The 19829-nt window shown below is 46.0% G+C and overlaps 1 protein-coding gene across 3 annotated transcripts in view; it reads right to left on the bottom strand.

Moving 5' to 3' along the window:
* The window catches only part of ACTN2 (actinin alpha 2), a 79039-nt gene that overhangs the window by 12814 nt on the left and 46396 nt on the right, over positions 1–19829 (bottom strand). For all 3 annotated transcript variants that reach the window (XM_039464254.2, XM_074385354.1, XM_074385355.1), the window contains 7 exons: positions 19395–19487; positions 17090–17320; positions 13421–13568; positions 10435–10585; positions 4862–4970; positions 2901–3041; positions 617–799 (listed from right to left, as the gene is read on the bottom strand). In XM_039464254.2, coding sequence (XP_039320188.1) covers positions 617–799; positions 2901–3041; positions 4862–4970; positions 10435–10585; positions 13421–13568; positions 17090–17320; positions 19395–19487 — 1056 coding nt within the window. The remainder of the gene's footprint in view (positions 1–616; positions 800–2900; positions 3042–4861; positions 4971–10434; positions 10586–13420; positions 13569–17089; positions 17321–19394; positions 19488–19829) is intronic.

Here is a 19829-nt window from a genome sequence, read left to right as displayed (position 1 = left end):
TCCCAAGTAGCTAGGATTACAGGCGCCTGCCATCACACCTGGCTGATTTTTTTTTTTTTTTTTTTTTTTGTATTTCAGTAGAGATGGGGTTTCACCATGTTGGCCAGGATAATCTCGATCTCCTGACCTCGTGATCCACCCACCTCAGCCTCCCAAAGTGCTGGAATGACAGGCATGAGCCACTGTGCCTAGCCCAAGATGTAGTTTTCTAAGAAATTTTTCTGCATTTAAAATTTATACATATCTGGGACATGTTTATACCATATTCTAAAAATTCTTTAAAAAAGTACCATAAGTACTTGTAACCAAGTTTTTAACCAAATTTCCAGTTGGGGCTTTATAAACTATTTCCTTTACGGTATTAGGATCACAACCTATAGCGATTTTGTCAACATTTATATAATATTTTCCTCAGGTAAAATAATCTCTACTTTCTTTCCCCACAAACTGTAGAAGCAGCTGAAAGGTCCTTAAGAGCGAAATTTGGGATAAAGGAAAATCCTGATCGTGACACAAAATGAGGCTGTCACCCTAAGTCCCCGAGGCGTTAACTTTCTCCTTGGACTTCAGCTTCAAGAATGGCCCCTGGTCCCACATTAGGCCCTCAGCCACCCACCTTGTCCCACTTGGTCCGGATCTCATCCATGGTGACGGTGCTGTACGGGTTGCTTGAGCTGATTCTGATGCTGTAGCTCTGAATCACCTTCTCCACCTCGTTCTGGATGGCCATGATGGACTGCCGCTCTCCGTCCGCCTCAGGCAATGTGGCCTTGAACTGCTCATGCGCAGTGATCAAACTCTACACCCGAGACACAAGTGGAGAAAAACAATCTGGCTTGAGTGTTAATTTCCTAGGCTTTGATATTCCTTTCTGCACCCAAGTAAATGACTTTATAGTTGCAAGAACCTCTGGAGAAAAACAAAATCTGGATGCTTTAGAAAAACTCTTTAGGTACACAGAAGTCAAGTTCCTGGATAACGGAAAAAGGGGCTCAGGATGACTATTAATTTGATTGATGGCTATTCACCCAGAGTCTTTAAAAAATCATGTTTCCTTTCACTGTTTTTGATCACCAGCTATTGTTTAGATCCTTCTTACTTTCTGCTGATGAGCAGAACTTAGTTGCTCTTCCACCCCCTCCTCCACCTTTTTTTTGTTTTTTTGAGACAGGGTCTCGCTAGGTCACTCAGGCTGGAGTGCAATGACTCATGGCTCATTGCAGCCTTGAACACTTGGGCTCAAGTAATCCTCCTGCCTCAGTCTCCTGAGTAGCTGGGACTACAGGGTATAAATCATCATGCCTGGTTAATTTTTTTATTTTTATTTTTTGTAGAGACCGGGTCTTATGATGCTGCCCGGGTTGGTCTCTAACTTCTGGCCTCAGTGATCTTCCCTGCCTGGGCCTCCCAAAGTGTTGGCATTACAGGTGTAAGCCACCATGCTCAGCCCTCAGATGCCCTTTCTGATGGCCAGGAAGTACATCCGCACTCCTCAAATAGAAAACGCCACAGACACCAACTCTTCCCAGAAGGCTCTTAAGAGCCATTTATCAAACCTATTCTTTGACCCTAACATGAGCAGCCCTGCAAATTCAGCTGCTCAAAGAACTCTCTGCCTCGTGGAACACCTTTGAGTGTGAAGCTACTGTTCTCTTTAGGTATGGCAACAGGTCAGCTGCCAACAGAGTTTTGACAAAGAGCGTGACTTCCAAAGTGTGCTTATTCAAAAAATAAACGATTTTAGACTGTTGGCCTGTGCTTAAGAGTGCACCATCAGAAACACCATCAGAGCCTCTTTCAAAAGGCAGGTGGCATGTTCAGGGTAGTACTTTCTTTCCCCTGACGTGCAGGTGCAAACCCTTCTAGACTGTTCTTGGTAGGGAGGTGTGCTTTCAAACCCCAACCTTCAGTGTTTCCCTTCGTACTTGGATTCTTTTTGATGACATAGCTATTTTACAGGAAAAAAAGTGTAAAAAAGTATTTTCTCTTTTTATTCTATTATACATCAAATTCACTGTCCCATGTCTCTAAATAAATGATGTCCTGGCTAACCGAGATTAACTTTCCTCCCTGACATCACCACTCAGAAGCCTTGTTTATACTTCTAAAGGTCCAGCAAAAACCATACGCAGAACATTTTGGATTGGTGGTAGGCAAAAGGTAGGTGCTGATCTGTGGCTTCTTATGGTTTACAATCTGGCAAAAACTCTGTAGATCTAAATAAACAGTAGTATGTATATGTTTGTAAAGTAGTTAACTCAGCAGCTAGTACACTTACAACGCTTTCATGAATAACTCCAAGCACACATATGTTTATTTTGCTCAATGATTCAGCATTTTTGTTGTTGCTGTTGTGGTTGTTGTTGAGACAGGGTCTCACTCTGGTACCCAGGCTAGAGCGCAATGGCGTGATCTCAGCTCACTGCAACCTCTGCCTCCCAGGCTCAAGCGATGCTCCCACCTCAGCCTCCCCAGCAGCTGGGACTCCAGGAGAACATCACCACACCAGCTAGTTGTTTTGTATTTTTTGTAGAGACAGAGTTTCACCACATTGGCCAGGCTGGTCTCGAACTCCTGAGCTGAAGCAATCCACCTAGCTCAGCCTCCCCAAATGCTGGAATTACAAGCATGAGCCACTGCGCCTGGCCTCAGCATTCTTTTTTGCAGAACAGAGCTTTCTAGACGTATTCATCATTACTTGATTGATGTTAACTGGTTTGCAACACAGAGTAGTAAACATACTTTTAAGCTAAAGTTCAAAGGGTAATACGGGCTTTCTAGCTACCATTTGTTAAGTTTAAAAAAATAAAAAAGAAGACAAGAAAACAAGTAACAGAACTCTTAGTTTACATGACAACTCACTTCCATGCGTAGGGCACACAGAGTTGGGGTTCCATTACCTGGATCTCCTCAATGCTGTGGACAATGAACATGTCTTGCAGATCCTCCATAGCGCCCTCCATCCAATTGTTGAAAGGAGCAGCCCTCTTGGCAAACTCCAGGTGAAGCTGATCAATGGTTTCTAGCAACTTCTCCATTCTCTGAAGAGTAAAGAGAAGCAAGCATTACCATAGCCTAATTAAAACATTCACTGGAAGTGTTAAGTATGCATTCTATAACCACAGACTACTATCTGACATTCTGTTAATCATATTAGCGTGTGTCTACAAAAGACTACCTGATGCTCAAATGGTTAGGCTGAGCCCTGCGGGTCTCTGAGGTGCCTTCTGAATCAAAGAAGGGTTTAATAAACATCCAGAGCAGCCTCATGTTTAAGGTGTCCGAAGTACTTCCCTGCATGCTCTTTTCTGAAAACGGAGACTCCACATACGGCATGCTGTAACTTGCTTTCAGCTAAAGCAGGACTTTGTCAGAGGACCCGGTTCCCTAACTGTATCAGATGAACACAAAACGCAAGGCCTCTTCCGCATTTTAGAGGCAACGGGCAGTTGCGCGCCTTTCCCAAAGTCACCCGCCTGGTGGAGACAGAAGGAATTACAGGTTACTGTTCTCAAAGCCTCTTTCAGGATTCGGCCCGGAGATCACCTCTTGCCTTTGTGGGCACAGGAAAGCACAGGCAGTCAAGTGGCAGGACGATCCTGCGCTTGCTCCCCACGGCGCAGACAAGTAGGGGCAGAAGCGGAAGGCATCTCCAGAGCCGTAAGTCTTCCATATTTACGTTCATTTTCCCCTCCTGTTCCAAAATGTTTTGCACGGTCACTGTTACGTCTGGTCTTTTCTCTCTCTCTCAACATTTCTTTTTCTTTCTTTTTTTTTTTTTAACTTTTTTAAATTATTATACTTTAAGTTCTGGGGTACAGGTGCAGAATGTGCAGGTTTGTCACACAGGTATACACGTGCCATGGTGGTTTGCTGCGTCCATCCCCCCGTCATCTTCATTAGGTATTTCTCCTACTGCTATCCCTCCCCCATTCCCTCCAGCCCCTGCTGCACCCTCCACACCCTGACAGGCCCCGGCGTGTGATGTTCTCCTCCCTGTGTTCATGTGTTCTCATTGTTCAATACCCGCTTATGAGTGGGAACATGTGGTGTTTGGTTTTCTGTTCTTGTGTCAGGTTGCTGAGAATGATGGTTTCCAGCATTTTCCATGTCCCTGCAAAGGACATGAACTCATCCTTTTTTATGGCTGCATAGTATTCCGTGGTGTATATGTGCCACATTTTCTTTATGCAGTCTATCACTGATGGGCATTTGGGTTGGTCGTTTCTTTCTTTAAGCAGATATGTCACAGTCATTTGGCATTTGGGAAGCCTGATGTTGCGTTCTCTCAAAAGTGTCATCCAAATCGAGGAGAAAAGACTCAGGGAACTGGTAAACTGCTTATTTCCTTCATGTGAGAAATGTCTTCCATGGTTAAAGACAATGACGGGCAGTTAAACACCAGCTACCCACTGTGTCTTACACTTAGTCTAACACTTAGATAAGGTCAAATTCATCCCAATTCTGTTTCTTATCAACTTACTGACTTCAACATTTGGCTCCATCTTCCCTGTGGACATCTCTGATTTCCTGACTCACTCACGGCTCAATTTACTCAGGGAGAAGGACTTCTGGAAATGTACTGTTACTACCAGATACAAAGCAGATTTATGCCATAATCTCATCACCCTTGGGTTTTTCAAAATTGAAAAACATACTTCGCTGCCATCTGGATAAATTACAGCACAAAGCTACCAACTTCCCATTGCCCTCTTTCTCCCACTTTTTATGTTTCCTTTAGAGGTTCCTTCATTAGACAATCTGTTTCATGCCACAGAGAAATAGACAATGAATACCAGTGATTTAACTAAAGAGCGTCTGTTAAAAGATTTCATGGCAACAGGTGGCTTCAAGACTTCACCTCCAGAGCTTCCCTCCTCTTCTGAGTTAGCGTTCCCAGTCGGTCCCACTGGTCACAAATTTTCTGGCACCGATCATTGACATTCACAGCATCGTGATAGTCCAGTTCACTATTAAAGGTGAAAATAAATGAAGATTAACTTTCCCAGATGATGAGAGAACATGAATATGGGCTAAAAAAGAAAAACAACAGGAAAGTTGAAACAATTTTTAAAAATCTGAAATGTATACACATGGACATAGGGAGTGGGCTGACAGACAATGGGGGCTCAGAAGGGTGAGGGGGTGGGAGGCTGGGGGAATGATGAGAAACTGCTTGATGTAATTTCATACAATGCACATTATTTGGGTGATGGATCCCCTAAAAGCCCTGACTCGGCCACATGTAGCAAAACTGCACTTGTACCCCCACCCCCAACATTTATACAAATAAAAATAAATAAATGCCAATTTGATAGAGAACTGGAATGGTATTTCAGGGTTTTGTTGACTGTCATCACTGTAAACATCACTCTTCTCAGATAAATTACAAGAAGAATTCATAAAGCTTTTGCTGGCCAACAGATTTCTAAACAGAGAGAACTGCTGTCTTCTTCCGGCCGCGGGCGCCATTTATTTTCCCTTCCTGTTCTGGGAGAGGCCCTCAGAGAGCATGATTTCTAAGTGGCAATGTCCCTGTGAGTGAAGGTGAGCAGGTGTCACTCTCGGACCTGGTGGACAGTCCTGTGGGCCAGGAAGCAACCGCAGTGACTGGAACATCAAAACGAGTCAGCAGGGAGGGAGGAGTCAGCTTGCACCACGCTGTGTCCTTGGCTGCCCTGAAGGGCACTTGGGCTCACCATTGGGTAGAGTGTCAGGTCCAGAGCGGCACCAGGACTTTCTCTAACACACAGGGATTTGTGAAATGGGGCCGAACTGAGCCCTTCCACTTAAGAGACAAAGAGGTTCCGACTCATCTGATGCCAGCTGTGTGACAAGCTAGAACAAAATGACTTCTCACTAAATCCTTACTTTTCCCTGCCAGATCTGTCTATGCATTCTATCTTTCTGTGCACACCACTGAAGCCATTTTTTTTAAGAGACAGGGTCTCACCCTGTCACCCAAGCTGGAGTGCAGTGACGTGGTCATACATTACTGCAGCCTCAAGACTCTTAGGCTCAACTGATCCTCCTGCCTCAGCCTCCCAAGTAGCTGGGACTACAGGCATGGGCCACTACGCCTGGCTCTTATAAAAACTTTTTTAGAATTGATGTCTTGCTATGTTGCCTAGGCTGATCTTGAACTCCTAGCCTCAAATGATCCTCCCTCCTCAGTCTCCCAAAGTGCAGGGATTATAGGTATGAGCCACTGCACCCAGCCTAAAGCAAATTCTTAAGTAGAAGCTTAATCCAGTGCCTCCAGGGATAACAAGTTTGAATCCTGTATAAAACTTAATCACTTTTTTCGTTAAGAAATAAATCTAGAGCCATGGAAGTTTAAAGACATCTTCAGGAGACTTCCTCAAAAACAGTCCAGGATTAGACAACTTGAAGAGTCCCCTCCTACCCTACCAAATCCCTTTCCTTAAAGCTTAAGTTTGTTTACTTCTTTTTTCAACCTTAAATTAAGGCAGGGGTTGTTGCATTTTTTTTCCTTTGAATAACACAAATTTGTGCTTACTGAATGTTCTTGTTTCTGTTACTGAATAAAGAGGATGCACGCCGGGTGTGGTGGCTCAAGCCTATAATCCCAGCACTTTGGAAGGCCGAGGCGGGTGGATCATGAGGTCAAGAGATCGAGACCATCCTGGTCAACATGGTGAAACCTGTCTCTATTAAAAATACAAAAAATTAGCTGGGCATGGTGGCGCGTGCCTGTAATCCCAGCCACTCAGGAGGCTGAGGCAGGAGAACTGCCTGAACCCAGGAGGTGGAGGTTGCGGTGAGCCGAGATCGCGCCATTGCACTCCAGCCTGGGTAACAAGAGCAAAACTCCGTCTCAAAAAAAAAAAAAAAAAAAAAAGGATGCACATGGTTATTATCTGAGTATTTTCCCAGTAGAGAAGAATTTCCCTATCACCTCATTAAAGCTCATCCCATTCTCAAGAGCAAACAGCAGCTTTCTAAAGACAAATCCTCTTCACCAGACCAAGGCTGACTACGATTCCTGTGCTTACTTGTTATAACCAAAAAGACAAAACCAACCAAAACGGCAGCAGTGGGCACAGCCCTGAACACAAAATGAGAAGGCTATGGCTCTTCAAATGCAGATATTAAAGAGAAGAAAGACTTCTCCAAGACAAAAACCTAGGAATCCTTCCCTTGTTCCGTAACAGAGACACCAATGCTCACCCATCCACAGTTACGTTTAGGGTACAATCTCTCTCTCTTCCTCTAATTCATAAGCAATGGTTCTACATGTACCTGCTTTCAAGGAGTTAGAGTTTGCATAACTATGTGTATAACTATTGTTTATGCACTTTGAGAATGGCACAGAAAACTTAATTATTGAAGGGCAGATGAAAATGGAAAAGGATGTTAATAAAGTTAGAAGAGCACATCCTTAAGCTCTGTGTGTGGTTAATACCTAGCCTGTGTGAAGACATAAGCACTGGGGATGCCAGGAATAATAATAATACACAACTATTACTTAAATTTTATGGGCCACACTTAAAGCCATTCCAGATTGCTCATGGGAGCTATTATAGAGCACTAAAGAGCTTGAGTTTCTTTTCATCCGTATTTTATTTGTACCTGCTACTGAGCAATCAAAACGCCAGCATTCCAGAAGCATGGGAAATAAGACCACCTGCAGGCTATGAGTACCGTGCGCCCAGTGGACATGAAGGTCACGGGTAAGTAAGAGTTTGTGTGGGCAAGACCGAAACACAGGATCTCTTTTAAAAGGCCCCATCTGCTAATTAAGGGGTTTTCTCTAGTCCAAAGTGAGGAACATGGCAGTTTTTAAATGAAATATATTGAAAAAAATTTCATTGATTGATTGATTGAGACGGAGTCTCGCTCTGTTGCCCAGGCTGGAGTACAGTGGCATAATCTCAGCTCACTGCAACATCTGCCTCCCAGGTTCGCGTGATTGATTCTCCAGCCTCAGCTTCCCGAGTGGCTGGGACTACAGGCACCACTCACCATCATGCCCAGCTAATTTTTGTATTTTTAGTAGAGACAGGGTTTCGCCATACTGGTCGGGCTGGTCTCGAACTCCTGACCTTGTGATCCGCCTGTCTTGGCCTCCCAAAGGGCTGAGATTATAGGCGTGAGCCACCCCACCCAGCCTATTATTTAATTTTTGAAGCTAACATTATGTGACAGGCTCTAAACATTCTACAGATGTATCAGTGATGATAATGGTGGGGGAAGGAGTAGGGAATAAAATGTTGTCTTTATTACAAGGGAAAGGAGCTTAAGAAAGCTCAGAAACACTGCAAGGAGGCTCCTCTCCCCGAGGGCCGCCGCACCCCAGGGCTCACGCTACACAGAGCAGGGGAACTGAGAACATTCCCTCCGTGCTTCATCCAGCCTAGGCTCAATCGTCATGTTAGTTCTTCTCATAAAACCAGCAGTATAGGCCGGGCGCGGTGGCTCAAGCCTGTCATCCCAGCACTTTGGGAGGCCGAGACGGGTGAATCATGAGGTCAAGAGATCGAGACCAGCCTGGTCAACATGGTGAAACCCCGTCTCTACTAAAAAAAAATACAAAAAATTAGCTGGGCGTGGTGGCGCGTGCCTGTAATCCCAGCTACTCAGGAGGCTGAGGCAGGAGAATTGCCTGAGCCCGGGAGGCGGAGGTTGCGGTGAGCCGAGATCGCGCCATTGCACTCCAGCCTGGGTAACAAGAGCGAAACTCCGTCTCAAAAAACAAAACAAACAAACAAACAAAAAAACCAGCAGTATAGGGCCAGGCTTGGTGGCTCATGCTTGTAATCCCAGCACTTTGGGAGTCTGAGGCGGGTAGATCACAAGGTCAGGAGATCGAGACCATCCTGGCTAACACGGTGAAACCCCGTTTCTACTACAAATACAAAAAATTAGCCTGGCGTGGTGGTGCGGGTGTGGTGGTGTGCACCTGTAGTCCCAGCTACTCTAAAGGCTGAGGAAGGAGAATCGCTTGAACCCGGGAGGCAGTGGTTGCAGCTAGTCGAGATGGTGCCACCGTACTCCAGCCTGGGTGACAGAGCAAGACTCTCAAAAATAAATAAATAAGGCTGGGCACGGTGGCTCACGCCTGTAATCCCAGCACTTTGGGAGGCCAAGGCGGTTGGATCACAAGGTCAGGAGTTCGAGGCCAGCCTGGCCAAGATGCTGAAACCCCGTCTCTACTAAAAATACAAAAATTAGCTGGGCGCGGTGGCACGCGCCTGTAATCCCAGCTACTCAGGAGGCTGAGGCAAGAGAATCGCTTGAACCTGGGAGGCGGAGGTTGTAGTGAGCTAAGATCATGCTGTTGCACTCCAGCCTGGGTAACAGAGTGAGACTCTGTCTCGGAAAAAAAAAAAAAAAAAAAAAAAAGAAAACATAAATAAATAAATAAATAAAATATATTTTTAAACAAATTCTCATCTGAAGGCTCTAGAAGAAAAGAAAAGAAAAAAAAACCCACCAGCACTCATGGGATGATAAACCGAAGTGGGGCCCTGGTGTCTCTTCCTGCAGACGTGAGGCAGTGCCCTCTGTTTTGTGTTGGTTTCAGGATAGTCTTTGTTCTGCCTCTTGTACCTGGCCTGGGTGACGCTGCCTTCCCATAGCTTTCTTGGGACCAATGCTCCAGAATTATTTCTCACCTTCCCGGAAGCACACCTGCCTTTGCTGGGGGCTGGGGTGTTGCCAGATGGGAGGACATAGGGATTCTACCACAAACAAAGAACCAAAGTCTGTTTCTACATTTAAAAAAACAAGGAGAGGTTGGATGCAGTGGCTCACACCTGTAATCCCAGTACTTTGGGAGGCCGAGGCAGGCGGATCACCTGAGGTCAGGAGTTCGAGATCAGTCTGACCAACATGGAAAAACCCCGTCTCTACTAAAAATACAAACTTAGCCAGGTGAGGTGGCACATGCCTGTAATCCTAGCTACTCAGGAGGCTGAGACAGGAGAATCGCTTGAATCCAGGAGGTCGAGGATGTGGTGAGCCGGGATCGTGCCATTGCACTCCAGCCTGGGTAACAAGAGCAAGACTCTGTCTCAAAAAAAAAAAAAAAGAAAGAAAGAAAGAAAAGAAGGAAGGAAGGAAGGAAGGAAGAAAGAGAAAGAAAGAAAGAAAGAAAGAAAGAAAGAAAGAAAGAAAGAAAGAAAGAAAGAAAGAAAGAAAAAGAAATAAGAAATAAAGAGAATCCCTGCACAGAGTGCCTCTAGTTTGGAAAGAAAAGAAAGAAAGAAAAGAAAGAAAAGAAAGAGAGAGAGAGAGAGAGAAAAAGAAAGAAAGAGAGAAAAAGAAATAAGAAATAAAGAGAATCCCTGCACAGAGTGCCTCTAGTTTGGTTCCCTCTGCATTTAGTTGGGAAAGGAAAGGCAGGCCTGCCTCTGTCCTCTCTGTGGAGTCCCCTGGGCTCCTGGGAGGACCCCCGGCGTCTGCACATACTTGAGCTCCTGCGCGATGGCTGCAATCTGCTCCACACGGTCCTGGTGCGCTGCCAGGTCACTCTCAAACGCCTCGTGCTTCCGCAGCAGAGCCCGCACCTCTGTCAGCGACGCCGACTCATAATCCTTCTGCAGCAAGATCTGCTCTTTGCCTGCAAAGGTGGTCGTGAGAAAGTATGAATATGCTGAGGACACAGTGGCTTCCTCGTGCCAGCCATGTTCTCAGGGAGTCCTGAGATTCCAAGGAACCAAGACGAGGGGACAGAGAGGGGCAGGACTGACGACACAGGCCAGGCATGCGATGGAGTTCGGGCAGTTACCTGCTAAGGATGCCCCCAGTCCCTCTGTTTTGAAAGCTCATGTCTCCAAACAAAGGGGGAAGGAGAGTATGCTAAGTGCATTCTATAAATAAATAAATAAATAAATAACCAGGCCGGGTGAGTGGCTCACCCATGTAATCCCAGCACTTTGGGAGGCTGAAGTGGACAGATCACAAGGTCAAGAGATCAAGACCATCCTGGCCAACATGGTGAAATCCCCACTACTAAAAATACCAAAAAAAAAAAAAAAAAAATAGCTGAGTGTGGTGGCACATGCCTGCAGTCCCAGGTACTTGGGAGGCTGAGGCAGGAGAATCTCTTGAACCTGGGAGGTGGAGGCTGCAGTGAGCTGAGATCACACCACTGTACTCCAGCCTGGCAACAGAGCGAAACTCCATCTCAAATAAAACAAAATAAAATAAACCAAATTTGTAGTCTTCATTATTTTAAGTCACAAGCATCTGATTTTCCTGTGTGGTCCTCAGTTAAGTTAGTAATTACTCACTCCCAAGAGCTACTGGGGATGCTTAGATAAAACCTTTGTGCTCTATTTGGCTACCCGCGAGTTCCACCCCACCCTAGTTCTTCTTGTTTGGAAGCCATCCTCTATGTGCTTAAATGGGGCCTGTGCTTTGTTTCTCCTGATAATAAATATTAGAAATTTTCCTCTCGGAGCCACCACTTATATTTTCCCATATAAATACTTCTTAAATCCAGCAACTGTTGTGGTCACGACTGGATCCACATTTATCCCCTGGCTAACGACCTTTAAAATTCTGTAAAATTGGCCAGGGAGGGTGGCTCACACCTGTAATCCCAGCACTTTGGGAGGCCGAGGCAGGTGGATCACATGAGATCAGGAGTTTGAGACCAGCCTGGCCAACATGGTGAAACCCCGTCTCTACTAAAAAATAGAAAAATTAGCTAGATGTGGTGACATGCACCTGTAATCCCAGCTTCCCCAGGAGGCTGAGGCAGGAGAATTGCTGGAACCCGGGAACCCAGGAGGCAGAGGCTGCAATGAGCCAAGATCAAAAGATTACCCCACTGCCCTCCAGCATGGGAGACTCCATCAAAAATAAATAAATTCTATAAAATTGGAAGTGGAAAGTATATGTTCATGTATCTAATGATCATGAAGTAGCACTTACAGTGTCTTAGATGTTACTTCAAATGCTTTCTAAATACGAACTCATTAAATCTTCATAGAAACCCTCTGTGGAAGGTATTACTGTGATTCCAACGTTGAAGAGGACATGGAAGCCCTGTGAGATTAAGAACGCATCTGGGGCACACAGCCGCCACGTGTCAGAGCTGCGACACCAACCCGCCCGGCTTCAGCTTCCTGGATTGTAACTACCTTTCTATGAAATATTAAAAATCAGTCGGGCGCGGTGGCTCAAGCCTGTAATCCCAGCACTTTGGGAGGCCGAGGCGGGTGGATCACGAGGTCGAGAGATCGAGACCATCCTGGTCAACACGGTGAAACCCCGTCTCTACTAAAAATACAAAAAACTAGCTGGGCATGGTGGCGCGTGCCTATAATCCCAGCTACTTAGGAGGCTGAGGCAGGAGAATTGCCTGAACCCAGGAGGCGGAGGTTGCGGTGAGCCGAGATCGCGCCATTGCACTCCAGCCTGGGTAACAAGAGCGAAACTCCGTCTCAAAAAAAAAAAAAAAAAAAATCAAGCAAAAAGAAAAGCAAAAGCCATAGAATGAGGAGAAATCTCCCAAATCTCAAAACAGATTATTATGTCATGGGGAAAATGCTTTATTCTTCTGCCTCGGCAAGAAGGACTATTTAGTCCAGCAGACAGTTAAAAAAAAATGTTAGGACCGTATTCTTATGGCTGTGGAAGCAGGTCTGTGTGCAAAGCCTGAATAAAGCAGATGAATGCAAGCGAAATAAGAAAGTTAGATTACAGATACCTTGCATGCTTCCTCCCAGTCAGATTTTCTACACGGCACATTATGTTGCTCTGCGGCATTTAAGACACATTCTACTGGCAGAAGCTAGTGGTTGGCCCACGGCCGTCTGACCACCAATTAGGGAACGAACAGATACTTGCAGAATCAAACAGAAAACACTGTAGGAGGCCGGGCCTTACGTAGGTAGGTATGTAAAGAACACATTTTGGGAAGACATAGATTATCTGCTTGATTAGAAAATAAATTTTCATGCCTATCATTGCTTGTTTTGTTTGTTTGTTTTTTTGAGATGGACTCTCCCTCTGTCGCCCAGGCTGGAGTGCAGTGGTGTGATCTCAGTTCACTGCAACCTCTGCCTCTCAGTTCAAGCGATTCTCCTGCCTCAGCCTCCCAAGTAGCTGGGACTGCAAGTGCGTGCCACCATGCCCAGCTAATTTTTGGTATTTTTAGTAGAGACAGGGTTTCACCATGATAGCCAGAATGGTCTCGAACTCCTAACCTCATGATCTACCCACCTCAGCCTCCCAAAATGTCGGGATTACAGGCGTGAGCCACTGCACCCAGCCCTCATGCCTACCTCTTAAATAAATACAGCACTGAGAGAATAGCAGAGAAAGGTGATGACCCCTACCTTTAGTGTCACAGACATTAAGCACAGGGTCTGTAAGGATGCATCGTGGCTCTGTGCATGACTCAACTCTGTTTTTCAAAAATCCAATCTGAGTCCTGTCTACTTACCATAAGCCCAAGTCTCGTGCGTTGAGGCCTTCTGCCTAAACTTCTCAGCCAGGTGTTCCAGGCGCTCCAGTCTCCGAATTTCATTGAGCAACCACTCCTCGTAACCCTTCTCAGCCTGCTCCAGCCTCTGCCAGGCGCCAGCAATATCCTAGGATGGTTGGAAGAGAAAGGAAGCGAACGTGTAACGAGCACATTCGTTACATTCTAGCCTCATCATTTCTTCTATAAATCCCCTCCGCTACATGATGGATGGTGTTTTCCTTTTGTTTTCTTTTCCTTCCTTACCCCCGCACCCCAATAACCATTCAGTTATTTGGCTTCCAAATGTCTTAATTAGAATTTTTAAGACTAACACAGTTAGCGGCTATCCTAACACTTCTCCGGTTGTAGACAAAGATGCAGAGGCTAACAATTCTGGCTACCAGAAGATAAAGCCTCGAGATGACTCATTTCAAAGCAACTTTTTATTATGATTATTTTTATTTTTATTTTTTTAGAGGTGGAGTCTCGCTATGTTGCTGTTCTTTAGCTCTTGGGCTCTGACAACCCTCCCATCTTGGCCTCTCCTGTAGCCGGGATTACAGGCATGTGTCAGCACACCTGGCTTCCAAAACAACTCTTATCTAGTGACCGGGGTGAACTGTCCAGCCAACCAGCCACCAACACTATTCACTGAGCATCTAGAATGTACCAGGCACTAGTGAGAAACTCTGTAAGAGTAAACAACACCTATAAAGTTCCCGGTTCCCACGCAGCTTCCACGGTGGTGGGGGAGAGAGACAATCATGAAATCATTACGTACTTCAACAAGCAAGTTCGTTTCGGAAAGTGATAATGAAATCCTGTGAGAGGAAACAAAGCAGGGTCAAGAGACACTGCCAGCTCCGCCCGTCAGGGGTCCCTGTGGGCAGGTTACTTAGAGAAGACCCCTCTGAGTAGGGTGCACTTGGGCCAAGATCTCAATCACAGAAAAAGACAGGGATGGCCGGGCGTGGTGACTCACGTCTGTAATCCCAGCACTTTGGAAGACTGAGGCAGGCGGATCACCTGAGGTCAGGAGTTTGAGACCAGCCTGACCAATATGGTGAAACCCTGTCTTTAAAAAAAAAAAAAAGCCAGGAATGTGATGAAGCATGGGGGATGTGCTCCACGTGCGGGAGGGGCGCAGGCAGGGCGGTGTGGCGGCAGGCGGGGCGGGGCGGGGCAGTGCGAGTCGGGGCAGAGCGAGAGATGAGATGCGTTTAGCAATCATGCACGTCCTGATAGGCCAAAATAAGGAACCTGGATTTTACAGTAAATACTCTGGGGAGTCACTGGAGGGTTTTGAGAAGAAAGGAGATGAGATCTGACTCATACTTTTAAAAGATGACACAGGCTGATGTATGGGGGATGAATTTTAAGGGGCAAAAGAAAAAGAAGAACCAGTCAGGGGTTACTTGCAGGGTCCAAGAAGAGAGAATGGTGGCCTAGAATAAGCCAGTGGTTGTGCAGGGAAAGTGTGTTATACCTAAGCGAGTTTAAACAGAAGCACCACACTCTGAGTTTGTTGAGATTCCACTTTTAATGGCCGGCGTCTGAGAGGCAGCTAGAGCTCAAACCTCCCGACCCAGAACAAAGTGCGGCCAACATTTTTATACCAGTTTAGGGTCAGGGGGCAGTAAGCAGATTATCACAGAAGCAGAAGGAGCAGGTTAGGGGAAGCGGGGATGCCTAACAACAAAATTCTATTTGAAGTTGCTTTTCACTCAGGATGTGGGGGAGGCATTACACAGTGGCAGGGACAGGATGTATGGGCCGGTGGGCCCTGTTTCTCAGAAAATTGGTTACCAAGATGCCAGGTGTCTCAGACCGCAAGCTCTCGGAACAGAATGGCCTACATAGCTCAGGGTGGGCAAAATGGAATTGGCAGGATTGTTCAAAATGTATTCATCATAGCCGAGCTAGGGTATTTCAAGAGAAGGGGATTAAGAGCGATGACTTAAGATGTATTCTGAAGAAGAGCCAGTGGGACTGGCTGAAGAACTGGATGTAAGAAAGTGACGGAAAGGGAAGAATCAAGGCTGAAACCTGGATTTGGGGGTTAGCAACGTAGAGGACAGTAACATAATTCACTAGGATCAAGGAAACTGGGAGGAATCATTTCGAATATGTTAGGTTTAATATGCTATAATATACTCAGGTAGATATATTGGCCTGGAATCTGGGGAGAAGTCAGAGCTGAAGATTTAAAATTTGACAGGTATTGGCACTTAGGTAGCAATTAAAACCATGAGCCTGGCTGGGCATGACTCAGGCCTGTAATCCGAGCACTTTGGGAGGCTGAAGTCGGAGGGTCAGTTGAGCCCAAGAATTTGAGGCCATCCCTGGTAACACAGCGAGACCCCATCTCTACAAAGAAATAATTGGCCAGGAGTGATGGTATGCGCCTGTAGTTCCAGCTACTCAGGATGTTACGGTGGGAGGATCGCTTGAGCCAGGAAACTGAGGCTGCAGCGAGCTGTGACTGCGTCACTGCACTTCGACCTGGGTGACAGATTTGTGACCCATTTAAAGAAAAAGGAAAAAGAAGCCACGGACGTGGATGAGATCACGTAGAGGGTATTAAAATGAAGAAAAGGCTCAGCACCAAGCCTGAGTATCACTAACATCTACAGGTAGATGGAGGAGGCAAGGCCTTGAGCAGAGATGAAGACGGCCTTGCTAGGGAAGGAGGAAGAAACAGGAGGGCAAAGTGGAAAGAACTTCAGGAAGGGAAAATGGGCAGCTGGGTCAAAGAAACTGAGCCTATAAAAATAAAAATGATCCCAGCACTTTGGGAGGCTGAGGCAGGCAGATCGCAAGGTCAGGAGTTAGAGACCAGCCCGGCCAATACGGTGAAACCCCATCGCTACTAAAAAGGACAAAAATTAGCCTGGCATGGTGGTGGGCACCTGTAGTCCCAGCTACCTGGGAGGCTGAGGCAGGAGAATCGCGTGAACCCGGGAGGCGGAAGTTGTAGTGAGCTGAGATCGCACCACTGCACTCCAGCCTGGGTGACAGAGCAAGACTCCATCTCAAAAAAAAAAAAAAAAAAAAAAAAGTGAGTGAGTGAGTGGGGAAGAAGTGGGAAGTCCAAAGAGGTAACCACAAAGATTTCCCTCTAGCTATTTTGCTGTAAAGGGTAGCCAAGAAGCTGCTCGCAGGAGATGTGGAGTCCTTGGTTTGAGCTTGTGACTGGCAGATTTTAGAGCACTTCTGTAGGCTGGTGTGCATGACTCAGTGGAGGGAGAAAGTGACCATGGGAAACAGAGGGAGATACATGTTGGACTCAGACCTTGTGAAGCTGAGATGGGCAGGTTGTGACAGCAGGGAACAGAAGACACATGACGTAGATGCTGGTGGACATGAGGGGCCAAGGTCATGAGGAGGGAGGAAAGAAAGAGGGCTTCTCACTGAGTGTTTCCTAAAGGCCTGCTCCCTGGGGGACACCACAGCCCAATGGCAGCTGGAGTCAAGAAGTGCATGAGGGTTGGGAGAAAAGTATTAAGAATGAAGTAGTTACAGGGCCAAAATTATATTCACACAACTAAAATGATTCAAGAAGTCAATGCCTCCTCCTAACCCAGGTCAGCCTGTAGGCTAGAAGGAGGCTTCCTGTGGGGCCTCGAGGGCTTGGTGCTCGCTACTCACCGACACCATCTTGCCCTCGGAGGGCATGAAGGCGGGCCGGTTGCTGATCCGCAGTTTGGTCTGCAGTGTGTTGAAATTGATCTCCAGCTGGCATTTCTCCTGCACCTTGGGGGGCTTGTGCTTCCGGCGGTAATCCCGGAAGTCCTCCAGCTTCTTCTGCATGGCTTGCATGGTCTTCTCAGGAGTCCGGTTCTCTAGCCAGGGGATTGTGCGACGAATCCATTCCAAAAGCTGCTCCCAAAACACAAAAATACTGCTGAAGACACCAGCAAACCCCCACCCCCAGTTAAAAAAAAAAATGAAGCATCCAATAATTTGTAATGGATTAACCTAGTGTTCCTAAAATTATTGAAATGTGGTATCTCTATGCACAGAGGCATGAATGAAATTTCCGGTGTCTACCCATGGCCACTAGCGATCACCCCAACGACACCATACACAGGTCGAAAACTTAAAGTGAGCACATAAAGTCGTGTCTTACAAAAATGTGACGTTTACAAGAAACTCAGGGACCAGACATTAGCAGACAAATGCTGGATGGAACTTTCAAATTAAAAAAAAAAAAAAAAAAATACTTGACATGGCAGAACTGTGGTGTAATAAATTCAGCAAAGAACTGGATTTAACTTAAAATGTGTTTTTAAAAAAGAAGCTCAAATCTCATTAGATTATTTACTATACAAATGTATTTGCCTGGGCCCAACTCAGTGCTGCAGTATATTTTAACATCTAGCTTTTACGTAAATCTGCATGATAGAAGTGAACATGGTAGTGAATTCCTAAGGACAAAATACGCACCCACCTCTTGAATGACTACCTAGGTCTTACAAATGGCTCGCTGAAAACTCCATTTACACTTACGCCTACTGAGCACTTGGAAAATGACAGCAGATTAGAATGAAAAATAGTTTAAATGGTGATAATACCTAGAGTCGAAGAGTTTTAGGAGGATAAATGAAGGACCCAGGAAGAAAAGGAAGGGTGGGATTACTAAGGATCCTCTGGCCTTCAATACTGGCCATGCTTCATGGCTGGTAACCCTATCACTGTCATTAAACAATGCCATCAAATTGAATTTTTCTACAGCAGCAATATGAAAATGTAAACTCACGTGTCATTAAGTTACACTACTATTTGTTGGAAGATTTATTCCAAGTGTCCTGATACTTTTCCCAATAAAGACCAAGTATCAGCTAAATTGAAAGGCAGGCTGGGCACGGTGGCTCACGTCTGTAATCCCAACACTTTGGGAGGCCGAGGCCAAGTGGATCACCTGAGGTCAGGAGTTCGAAACCAGCCTGGCTAACATAGTAAAACCCCGTCTCTACTAAAAATACAAAATTAGCTGGGTGTGGTGGTGCGGCCCTGTAATCCCATCTACTCAGGAGGCTGAGGCAGGACCATCGCTTGAACCCAGGAGGCAGAGGTTGCAGTGAGCCAGGACTGTGCCACTGCGCGCCAGCCTGGGTGACAGAGCAAGACAGTCTCAAAAAAAAAAAAAAAAAAAAAAAGTGAAAATTATTTGGTCTGCAGTATATGTCACTATATTTGAGTCCAATTTAGAGAGGAGGCGGCTGGGGGCTTCACGCAGCCCATGGTTGTATTTGGGGAAACAGTGCAGACACAGTGAGGACACCGTGTAGTCACTGTGATGCTATAACAAGAACAAAAAAAAACCAACCTGGAAAGTGCTGTCCTAAACAACAGCAAGAGCCTGGCTGAAGAGCTCTGGAAAGGCCCACAGAAACGCATGCTCAAACATCCTGCAGGGAGGGCTCTGTCTTCCCCAGATTTCCTCTGGATATTTATACTGACACCCAAGCCCGAGCCAGCTCCTGACACCAGGCTGGGCCAGTTCCTTTGATGGTGGGTCCTTGTGTGGAGAAAGGCTTTTGAATATGGAGTGCATCCTATGTGATGTTGCTAGCCAGTGAAACGGGAAAAAAATCAAAACAAAAACAGTAATGCAAGGTCGTCTAGGGGTGTCCACCCCTGGGGGTGCAGAGCTGAGCACAGAATCCATTCTCCTGCCTTCAGACATGCAAACTACACCTTGCTGCTTTGGGATCGTTGGAGAGACCACTGGGGATTACATTTTTGCCAAAAGTTAGGTTACTACCACAGGAACAACCTCAGAGATCAAGTGTATTCTCCTACTTTCATCCTGAGATGAAAAAGGCAAAAAAAACAAAAACAAAAAACAAAAAAAAAAACCCATGGAGTATTTTTTTACCCTGTTTTCACCCTCTGTGCCTCAACCCCTGTGCGAGGATGGACGGAACTGCAGGTCACCAGTTTCCTTTACCTCACTCGCTAGCCTCTCATATTCTTCCATCAGCCTCTCATTCTCTTGATTCACAGCAAGAACCTTACATATCCTGTTAGCCGCTGTCTCGGCCTGTAAAACACAATAGGTAAACAGGACGGCTCCGTCGACGGGAATGCGCACACACAGCACGGAACGACGTGGAGGATGAGGGGGGACGAGGGGGGTGGCGTGCTGCAGACGGTGCAGAGTCTGGGTTAGGGTGTGGTAAGACTGAGGGCATGGCTTTTGCATTCTACGAATCATTTCACGCCTTCGTCACAGTTTTCACACAGACTTACACGGCAGGCTGATTAGACTGTAGGGAATAATGGGGAGAGAGCATTAGTCTCAAACACAAACTTGGTAAACATCCAGCAAGTTAGTCACAGAAATATACGGGTCCAGGAAACCAAGATCTCGGGTCCCTGAGTG

Source organism: Saimiri boliviensis, chromosome 14, assembly GCF_048565385.1.
Source record: "Saimiri boliviensis isolate mSaiBol1 chromosome 14, mSaiBol1.pri, whole genome shotgun sequence".
NCBI lineage: Eukaryota > Metazoa > Chordata > Mammalia > Primates > Cebidae > Saimiri > Saimiri boliviensis.
This window is presented reverse-complemented; position numbering and strand designations above follow the sequence as displayed.